The 11612-nt window shown below is 39.4% G+C and overlaps 1 protein-coding gene across 1 annotated transcript in view; it reads right to left on the bottom strand.

The window, feature by feature from the left end:
• Positions 1 to 11612, bottom strand: part of ALG9 (ALG9, alpha-1,2-mannosyltransferase) — a 154535-nt gene that overhangs the window by 109792 nt on the left and 33131 nt on the right. Inside the window, exons 4-8 of the mRNA XM_006833967.1 lie at positions 11189 to 11208; positions 10920 to 11008; positions 7732 to 7867; positions 4790 to 4877; positions 4514 to 4619 (exon numbers count right to left, since the gene is read on the bottom strand). Of these exons, the coding sequence (XP_006834030.1) occupies positions 4514 to 4619; positions 4790 to 4877; positions 7732 to 7867; positions 10920 to 11008; positions 11189 to 11208 (439 nt within the window). The remainder of the gene's footprint in view (positions 1 to 4513; positions 4620 to 4789; positions 4878 to 7731; positions 7868 to 10919; positions 11009 to 11188; positions 11209 to 11612) is intronic.

The following is an 11612-nucleotide window of genomic DNA, read 5'->3' on the forward strand; positions in this document are numbered from 1 at the left end:
TTACTCAATCCACAATAAAAACCTTAAAAAAATTTTTTTGGCATTTAACCTTTTTTCCTTCTTTGTTGTTGTTATTGTTGTTAGATGCCATGAGTCGGTACCAACTCACAACAACCCTATGCACAGCAGAAAAAAACACAGCCCAATCCTGGGCCAACCTCACTACTGTTGCCACGCTTGAGTCCATCGATGCTGTCACTTGGCCAAACCATCTCGTTGGGGGGGTCTTCCTCTTTTTCTCTGACCCTTCACCTTACCAAACATGATATCCTTCTCCAGTGACTGGTCCCTCCTGACAATATGTCTGAAGTATGAGAGACGAAATTTGGCCATCTTGGCGTCCAAGGAGCACTGTGGCTGCACTTCTGCCAAGAGATCTGTTGGTTCTTTTGTCAGCCCATGGCACTTTCAATATTCTCCTCCAACACCACAATTCAAAAGCATCAATTCTTCTATGTTCTTCCTTATTCAGTGTCCAGCTTTCCCTCTTAAACATGTTAAATTACTATACTCCTAAACTGACTCCATCACTATTTATTACACTCTGTCTACAGATATTCCTTGATATAAAAGGCAAAAAAATTTTAAGTAATATTAAATGTGTACAGAATAAAGAATAAAGTGCCATCGAGTAGGTTGTGACACATACAGACCCTATATAGAATTTCTGAGGAGTGGCTGGTGAGTTTGAACCACTGATCTTTACAGTTCAAACCAACCTAGGGATGTATGTCTAGAACATGTCTGAAGGCATCTACCCCCACATGAGATGTTGGGATTATGGGATTGTGTATGTTTTTATTTTCTTCTTTTTGCTATGATATTGATTTTCTAGTTAAAAAAAAAAAAGTAACTTTTAATTAAAAAAAAAAAGGTAGCATCAAAAGTCATGGCATATCACCCCATCATCAACAGCAAAGTTTAAATAACTAAACAGAAAATAACAAATTCTGGTAAGGATTAGAGACATTGGAACCCTCACACACTGCTGGTGGGACTATAAAATGTTACAATTACTATGGAAAACAGTGTGGTACTTCCTCAAAAAGTTGGAAATAGAAATACTATAGGATTCAGCAATCTCACTGGTAGGTATATATCTCCTAGAGAAATAACAGCTGTGACATAAATAGATATATGTACACCCATGTTCATTCAACACTATCCACAGAGCAAAAAGATGGAAACAATCTAAGTACTAATAAACTGAAAAATTGATAAACAAATTATGGTACATACACCCAATGGAATATTATGCAATGTCAAAGTATAATGATGAATCTATGGAACACCTTATAAGTATGAATGAACCTGTATGACGTTACACTGAGTAAAATTTGATGAACTGAGAGGGCATTATCACAAAAAGACAAATCTTACATGAGACCACTTATGTATGATGCAGTGAATTATTTAATGTCTCTTCTATCCATGGTGATGGTAGAGGTGGTAGTGTGACATGGTTGGTTCCGACTCATAGCGACCCTGTATAGTGCTTCTGATGCTATAAATCTTTAGGGGAGCAGAAAGTCTCATCTTCCTCCCATAGAGCAACTGGTAGATTCAAACTGCTGAACTTGTGGTTAGCAGCCCAGCTTATAATCCACTATGCCACCAAGGTTCCTTTCTTCTAGCTATATATAGTCTTTGTAAACTCCCACCACACAACTTTTTCTTCTAATAGGTCTAGATAAGAGAAGGTGGGGGAAGATGCTGATAGGGTATATGAGTCAGTTGTGCAGATTGTTAACAAGGCTAATTGTACCTGGTCAATTTTGCCATTCTGCCAGGTATAAAATGAGCCATCTCAGAAGCAGAAGGAGAAAACCTCACTACCATCAAAGAAGAGGAGCCAGGAGTGGAGCAGGTCCTTTGGACCCCAAGATCCTTGTGCAGTGAATTTCCTGGATCCAGGGACAGAGAGCTGTGATACTGGAGGAGTAGTACAGGAGCAGCAGCAGCAGAATCACGAGACGGCAGAGCAGTTGCTTCCCAGCCCATGGAGAAGTAAAGCTGAGTGCCTTTGGGCAGGAGGCTTACTTAAAGAGTGAGGTGCCTCCAGACACTTAACTGGGGGAGCTAGGTTTGCTGACCACCAAGCTAAACAGAGAGTCTTTGGGCTGAGCTTATAGTAGAGTGGAGTATCTATGAGCGTTTATCAGCAGCCTTAAAAGAGCTTTGATGCCTGAGCAGAGAGAAAGCTGCCTGTGGGCATAGCAGAGTATGAGGCTGTCATGATTGGAACAACTGTGCCCTGAGCATTACTGACACTGAACTCAACCTGCTAACTTCCCTAGTAAACCCCTTAACTGTGAACATAGTGTCCAAGTTCTGTCTGGTCATTACAAGGAATTTTCGAGAGTGCTGTGGGAGAGACGGTTTGGTACTATCATTTTTAGCACCACTATTTTAAAATGTCAAGACAAGGTTTTCACACTAAAAGAAACATTCTTTGATGATTATCAGGAATGGGAAGGGAAGAAAGGCTAAACCAGTCATTAGAAGGCAGACACATATTAACTTGGGGGAAAGGGCAGGCAGAATACAAAAAGGTGGAGGTCAGCACAAAAGGATCAAGGCAAAGGAAGACACTGGGAGATGTACAAGAGTTAAAGGAAGAAAGGTAAATACTACTATTCTATACACAATCCTGCAATAACAGTATCAGTGAATGCCATGGATTCTAATCTACTAGTCATTCCACGGGGAAAAGATGAGGCTTTCTGCTCCTATAGTTTTACAGTCTTGGAAACCCTATACGGGGTTATCACTATGAGTCAAACCCACTGGACGGCACACAACAATGAGTGGATATATAATATAAACATGCAAGCTGAATAAGTATGGGAAAGAGCATGGACTATACCCACTAAAACATGCAGGTTTGACACAGAACATTTCGACATATGTATATACATATGCTGCAAATATATCCATGAATATAGCAGAGCACACAGGGGGCAAAGTTCTGAAAAGTTATTAGCCATAATCAAACACCTTGAGGGAATGAGTCACTGGGCTAGGGACTCAGGACCATAGTCTTGGGGGAACATGAAGTTCAACTGGTACGAGACAGTCATAAAAGAAAATGTTCTACATCCTTCTTTCATGAGTAGCAACTGGAGTCTTAAAAAGTTGTGGAGAGCGGCTGTGTGCTGGCGGCCAGAGGGCAGGCATGTGGGATGTACCCCTTGATTGCTTGATGATGAATGCAGGGGATTGTGATCATTGCAAGGAAACAAAATATGATAGGATGAATGTAAAGATAATGTTCACCCATGCAAACTAACACATAATTCACAATAAAAAGTTTGTGCACAGCTGCCTAAAATGCAACTCTTGGTCTCTCTCTGCCTGGAGCAAAAAGAGTAACAAAATTAAAAAATGCATTGAAACAATTAGTCTAAAGGACTAAATGACCATGCAAACCTCAGTTTGCTGTGACCAAAAGAACTAGATGGTACCCGGCTACCACTCATTACTGACTGCTCTAAAAGGGATCACACTAGAAGGTCCTGGGTAGAGTGGGGGAAAAAATGTGGAACAAAAGTCAAAATCATAAAAAAGACCAGGATTACTGGTTGGCTAGAGACGAGAAGAACCCCCGAGACTTTGGTCCTTGGTCACCCTTCTGGCCTAGATCTGAACTCATCCTTGTGGCTCAATTTTCATCCAAACAATAAACAAATGTACAAGGCAAACAATAAACACTAGGAAGATGTTACAATAAACCATATGAGATCAAAAGGGCATCATTTGCTTAAAGCAAAGTTCAGAAGGCAGGAGAATGAGGAAGAATGGGAAGTAAAGGATAGAAGGGGATAAATGATCATACTTACATTGTGAAGATACAATCGACATGAAATAAAATGTGTATGAATTATTGAATGAAAAACTGATTTTCTCTGTAAACCTTCACTTAATTCACAATAAAAAATGTGTTGTTTTTTTTAAAGCAGAAAATCTTAAAAATATGCTTTTTAAAAAGTCCATGGCATTACCCAACAAAGTCCTAAAAACCCTGAATTTGGGAATAACAGATAGCAGAACACTAAGAAAGCCAGCATCTGGATACCATATCAATTAAGGGAACTGTGGCATTGTAGGATCAGCACTGGAATGCTAAGCACAAGGTCGGCGGTTCAAACCCACCAGCCACTTCTCAGAAACCCTATACAGGATCACTATGAGTCAGAATTGACTCAGTGGCACTTAACAAGAAGAACAATTTGAATATAGCCATAACATGTTATCACTCACTGGGCAATATTCAAATGTCCTCTTATTTTTAAATAAGAATGCCAGTGAGAAAATCTACATTTGATGTCCTCTTACTTTTAAATAAAATCGCCTCTTATATGATTATTTTTAAATAAAACACCCTCTTATTTTTAAATAAGATCACCAATGAGAAATTCTATACTTGATGAACTGAGGCAACTGAATTAAAAACTTGAATCTCGGGCAAATTAAACTATCCTCCAACTCGTCCCCAAATTTCCTACAGCCTTACCATAAAGATCGGGCCCATGAGGAGTAAAGACATTATATAAAACAATGTTGAGTGGTGCAATTACCAACTTCCCATAATAGTAGCTGTCAATGACCACCACAGGCACCTAAAACAGAGCAGAGAATACATAGCAATTTTAGGATTTGGTTCCTGTAAACACTCTCACTATGCTAACACCTTAAAATGAAAAACGGAATGAATTCATTTTTCCTTCCCTACATAAGAAGCTGCTTTCATTAAAATTTTAGAACATGACAAGTAAAAAGGAAAACTCACCAGAAAGAGTATTAAGGCCACCAGTGACCACTGAAAGAAACTCTTCCACCTCTGTTTCATGACCAGCAAATCAAAGGCAATAGGTAAACTATTTAAGAGAGAAACAGAAAATGGGGAGTTAAATACTTAGAGAATACCAATAGGTCAGGATCACACCTAACCTGTCACTGAACTGAAAATTACATATCTCTACTAGTTAAAGCTGGTCTGTGAGAGGATGTCCTCTCAACAACATGCTGATCTGTTCACAGAATGTTATATGTATCCCATGGATGCACAACACACAAAAATGCTGAGCAGTGGAAACAATTCCATTTTCTATATTTTATGTTTAATGGATAATAAAAATAAATTACAAATGAATGTGCCCTATATGAGCTCTGGTGTGGCACTGTAGGAAAAGGACTGGACTGGTAACCACAAGGTTGGTAGTTCAAACCCACCAGCCATTCTAAGAAGCCCTATACAAGGTCACTATGGGTCTGAACCGATTCAACCCTAGCCTGGGTGACTAGGAAAACTGCCCTAAATGGAGTCCTGGTATGGCACTGTAGGATAAGCACTGGACTGCTAACTATAATGTCAGTGGTTCAAACCTACCATCTATTCCTCGGAAACCCTATATAAGATCACTAGGAGTTGGAACCAACTCAACAGCACGTAACAATAACAACTACTCTCTCTCTCTCTCTTTATATATATATATATATATATATATATATATATATGACAGTAAGAATTAAAATATCTGTCTTGGAAGAAGTACAGCTAGAATGTTCCTTAGAAACAAAGATGACAAGACTTTGTTTCTCATTGGACATGTTCTCCAGAGGGATTAGTCCCTGGAGAAGGACATCATGCTTGGTAAAGTGAAGAAGATCTTCAACAAGATGGACTGACACTGTGCTTTCAACAATGGACTTAAGTACAGCAATGACTGTGAGGATGGCACAGGGTCAGGTAGTGTTTAATTCTGTTGTGTTTGAACTAACTCAACAGCACCTAACAAGGACCTTGCAGCTAAATATTGAGCTCTCCTTTATATCACCTATCATTATTGCTATGTGCCGTCAGTCAGTTCCGACCCATAGCAACCCTGTATAGGGCTTCCACGGAATGACTGGTGAGCTTAAACCTCAGACCATGCAGTTCAAACCAACTTGGCCATCCAGCGTGTTAGCCCGTTGCAACATATATTAGGAATTTAGTAATATACTATTACAAATTCTGACTTCAATTCAGATGTACTCTCAATACCGTTTGATAATTTTCCTTTTACTTAAATACCCTAAGCAGGTGGCATACATGTGTTGCCCTCATTTCACTATTTCTTCCTGAAGGCCTTGCATCAAGCTAATGAGACTGATCTCAGGTCAACAGGAAAATCCTCGTAGTCAGATTCAACACCTCTTCACAAACTTCACCTCAACTCTGTCTTTCTACTGCACAGCAATTCTGCTCCTTCTCTTTCCTGCTTTCTTCCTGAGTGTTCTTTCCAGGATCCTTTTTTCCCCTATACCTTCACCATCATGTCTCCCCAATGCCGGCTTCTCTTTCCCCATTTCCTCGGTAGGTACTTCTGCTCTTGTTGCATGAACAATCACCTTCACATCCATGACTTCAAAATCTAAGATACCACTCAGAGCCCTTACCCATTCTTGAGTCACAAAGAATGCTCTCTCAACACCAATTTATACAAGATCGACCCAAATGGTAATTACTGGCTCAAGCCTCATCTAGTCTACAAAATCTTTTCAGAACCAATTTCTCACTTCTCTGAATTCATACAGTAAATAATGTGCTAGTATAGAATACCTGTATGGTTTGAACACCCACATTCAGTTACATAAATGTCCCTTTAGTAGCTCGTATTTTTAAGTGTCTCCCCAACTAGTTAATTTCCATTATACCCTGTGTATTTCTCTTGATAAGCCATCATACTTGTAATTACTTGTTCAATGTCTGTCCTTCCTGCTAAACCATATAAGCTCCATGAGGGAAGGAATTGTGTCTTAATTATAACAACATCAGTACAATAATGCAACGCAATAATGCTAATGCCAAGCCAATCAAAATGTGCACACAGATGTATCTTGGGAACTGAACAAAGTTTAATGTAATGTGGAGAATAAAAGTGCTGGAGGAACAGAAAAAAGAAATCTAGAGAGATGAAAGGAGAGAAGATCATGCCAGGCCTGTTATGTCACGTTAGAGTTTGGATATTAAAAAGCAGAGGTCACCAAATTTCTTATATGAAGGACTTGATAGCATATATTTTAGGCTTGCAGGTTACATAAGGTCTCGGCTACATAGTCTTCTGTGAATGTGTGTTGTTTTTTAACAACTCTCTAAAAATGCGAAAACTATTCTTAGCTCTCAGGCTGTACAAAAACAGATGAGGTGGATTTGTCCCACAGGAAACTAGAGAAGTAGTAGAAACTAAGAGTTCAAGAAGGACTAGAGACACAGTGGAACTTGAAATAAAAGAAAGCAGGGGCAAGATGGGAGAAAGGACTGTAAGAAGCCTTAAATTTCAAGCCTGGATAACTAAGAAAATAGCAAAAAAAAAAAAAAAATCAGCTTGGGCTTCAGAAAAGCTAATATATCTTAAGGCAAGTTACTGAATCTCTTGGAAACAATTTCCTCACTTATAAAAGGCTAATAGTTGTATTTCTCTTACAAAATTATTATAAGGCCTAGAAACAAGGTTTATAAAAGGTTTAGTAGTATATAACATATAGCAGACACTTAAAAGTCTCTACTCTTATTAGAATCAATCATAATAACAAGCCCCCCCAAAAATATTCTTCCATTGCCCAGAATCTTTGACAGCACAATTCATTCCTATAACTTTAGGTCCTATCCAGATAATTCAGAGATAATCTATACGATTTTCATATGCCCAGTGATATATGGGAGAGGAAGTTGTGTCAGTTTCTTACCCAAGAGCTGCACTGAATGGCCAGCCTAAGATAGCGCCAGCTGCTACTCCCAGCACCGCAACGGAAGTCTTGTCCATATACCATCCAGTCATGGCTATCAACGTAGTATACATACAGAAGCTACTAGGAAGGAATGCTGCAAGAGTCAAGAAATGAAAAAAAATGGGAACAGACAAGAATTTGACATTTATTAGGTATCAATTATTAAAACTTTACCTACATTGCAAAATGGACACTGTGTTTTAATATGGACTGAAAAGTCGGTTTGAACTACAAGATTGGCGTTCAAGCTCACCAGCTGCTCTCGGAAACCCTATACAGGGTTGCTGTGGGTCGGAACCAACTTGATAGCACTTAATAACAACAATGTATATTAGAAATGGAGTCCTGGTGTGGTGCTATATGATTAGCACTGGACTGCAAGGTCAATTTGAACTGCAAGGCTGGAGGTACAAACTCACAAGCTGTCCCTCAAAAGTTCTACAGAGGGTGGCTATGAGTAAGAGCCGATTCCATGGCACTTACAATGCACTTACAAAACAACAATATTAGAAATGGGGAAATGTGGTGGCTCTGTAAGATAAACACTAGACTGCAAACCACAACTTCAGTAGTTGAAGCCCACAAATCACTTCAGGGAAGAAAGTTGACTTTCTGTTCCCGCAAAGATTTGTAGTCTCAGAAACTCTATACAGGGTCACCCTGAGTTGGAACTGACTCGATGTCACTTAACAAAGTATTAGAAATGAGTAAGCAGTAAAATGATACTCCTTTTAAAAAAGATGGAATTGAATGACTCTTGTTTTATCACAATTATGCAATACAAATTATGCCACTCTTTCCTTGGCCAATACCCCAAATCCAAAACTTAGAGAATTCTAAGTTTCATAGGAATACTTTTTCCAGGTTATCCTCACCTGTACCTGACATGAATTCTAGGAAGCATTCTCATGGGTCAAATGTTAGATAGTGGCATTGCTTTGTACCCTATATCCATGGACATAATATAGCCTTAGACATTCCTCTAGTCATATCCATCTAGCATAGCCTTCCTGCTGAATACAACAGAGGATCTAGTACTTTCAAAGTCACTGATAATAGTCACATTTGCCAGCAGCATCTCAAATAGACCACGTATGTTTCTAACCACTCTACACAAACTGTTGTCACAAAGGCTGCTCACAAAAAGATCTGCTCCCCTATTACCTAAAACCTGCTTCCCCTAGCACAAAGGAAGAAACATCAGTGCCACCTCCCAACAAGAACCACAAAAAATTAGCATGAGGCTGCAGAGGCTCTGTATAAAAGGATGTCTTCAACGTATCTGCCCTTAACACCCTCAACTGAGATCACAAAACCAACTACCTTCTCCAGTGTCTCCCACACAGAAAAATCAATTTTAGGAGAGGCAAAGTAAATATAAACAAAACAAAAACAATCAAAAATGTGAAGTACAGCCTTCACAGATAAATGTTAAACAACAGAGAAAAGACTGAAGTTGTCAAAGACTTCATTTTGCTTGGATCAACCATTAACTCTCAATGGAAGCAGCAGTCAAGAAATCAAACGACACTAGGCAAACCTGCTACACAAGACCTACCTGCTACACTAGGCAAACCTGCTACACAAGACCTCTTAAAGTGTCCAAGAGCAAAGATGTCTATTTGAGGACTAAGGTGCACCTGACCTAAGCCATATTATTTTCAATAACCTCACATGCATGTGAAAGTTGGACAGTGAATGAGGAAGATCGTAGGAGATTGGTGCATTTGAGTTATGGTGTTAGAGAATATTAAAAGTACCACAGACTGCCAGAAGAACAAACAAATCTGTGTCGGAAGAACTACACCCAGAGTGCCCCTTAGAAGTCAGGATGGCGAAGCTTCATCTCTCATATTTCAGGTATATTATCAGGAGGGACCAGTACCTGAAAAAAGACATCATGCTTGGTAAAGTGAAGGGCCATAGAAAAAGAGTAAGACCCCCAAGGAGATAAGATTGGCACAGGGGCAGCAACAATGGGCTCACGTGTATCAATGATTGTGGGATTGGTGCAGAACCAGGCAGTGTTTCGTTCTGTTGAGCATAAGGTCGCTGACTCGGTATCAACTCAATGGCACCTAACAACAACCACGTTAAGCTGTCAATTCAGCTGTCTACATAGAGGAAAAGGTGAGCAGGGGACTGTGAGGTCTGTGCCAGCTGAGAGGGGGGCGTGCAGTCTCAGTGAGACAGTGTCTTGAAGAGGGACTCAGGAGGTGGAGCCCTAAAGACTCTGCAGTCCACTATGGACTGTGAGATATTGCCGCAGGTTATGGGAGTCGGCGAATGAAAAGATACGTAATTTGCACTAGATACCATCTTGTATGTGTTAGAGTCTGCAAACACAGAAGAAGACAAACTCGAGAAAGAGCTATCTAGTAACTTAATTTTCCTGGCAAGCTGGGAACAGGCTACCTTTTATGTAATTTTGGTAGTACGCCACCTCAGCTCAGCTCATGGAACACCAATGTTCAATGGCAGCGTAGGTCAAAAATCATCACTCTAAAGTTTATATTCTAAATTTCTAGAAGTTTTTTTGTAGAAAAAGAAAAGAAACACAGAAAAGGCATGCCTAGAGTCCTGTAGGATAAGTACTGGACTTCTACCTAGAAAGTTGGCAATTCAAACCTACCAGCTGCTCCTTGAAAACCCTATACAGGGTCACTGTGAGTCAGAACCAAGCCAATGGCACCTAACAACAACAATAATAAAAAACATCTCAACTAATTATTAGTAAACAAACCACCAAAGTAGGGTTTTTAGGTACTAAGACCTTCCTTGAGCAAAATAAAAATTAATTTCCTTCCCTGAACAACAACGGCAGACAGTGGATGGTTGTGCTTTTCAGCTTGGTGATAAAAATATAATCATGTAATAGAAAATACTGTGGTAGGAGTATCAGCTCTACCACTTGTGAATTTTGTTACTTTCAGTAAGTCATTAACCTTCCTGGCTTCAGTGTCCTCCCCTGAAAAAAGAAGAGATTTATCTGATACCACTGGATTGTTGTAAAGGTCAATTAAGACAATGTATAGATTTGCAAACTATGGACATGTTAAATGAACATAATCAACATTTGCACAAATGCTTTCTTTCAATGCCACTGAAATATTTGTGGTTTATTATCCCACCTGCCCTTTACTGACCTGAAGATGAGCAAAACATTCCAGTGCTGAGAACCAAGAAGGCTAACATCATTCGACTCACATGCAACCCAAACTTCTTGCACACAGCCCTAGGAGAAACGCAAAGAATATGAGAAGAGAAACTTTCAGAATAGACACTTCAAATCACAGGACAAATATCATGCCTAAGTCACTGATACCACTAGAGATGTAAGTCAAACACACAACTACCTCAACAGATAGTCAGCAGTTTCATGTGCATAAATAGTGTAAACAATCTTATACCTTACATAGAAGAGAAGCTGCATACCTAAGGGGAAACATACACTTTATATTTAAAATTATGTCTACTATCAATGTCATTGTTGTTCAGTGATGTTGAGTAGGTTCCAACTCTTAGTGACCTTGTATAGGGCTTCTAAGGAACAACTGGTGAGTTTTAACTGCTGACCTTGGGTTCAAACGGACCTTGGGGCCCAGTGCTTATCCTACAGTGCTACACCAGGACTTCTACTATCAATAGGAACACAATATGACCTATGTAAAGGTATTAGGCCTCAGATCTACATGGTCACAGGTTCAAATTCTGGCTGTTACTTGTTAACAGTGGGACCCTGAACTAGTTACATAATTTGACTGGTTCCTCAACTGTAAAATGAATAAATAATGTCTACTTTCTAAGGTTACTGTGAGGACAATGCATAGAAAAATGCT

This window comes from Chrysochloris asiatica, unplaced genomic scaffold, assembly GCF_000296735.1.
Source record: "Chrysochloris asiatica unplaced genomic scaffold, ChrAsi1.0 scaffold00008, whole genome shotgun sequence".
In the NCBI taxonomy this organism is placed as follows: Eukaryota; Metazoa; Chordata; class Mammalia; order Afrosoricida; family Chrysochloridae; genus Chrysochloris; species Chrysochloris asiatica.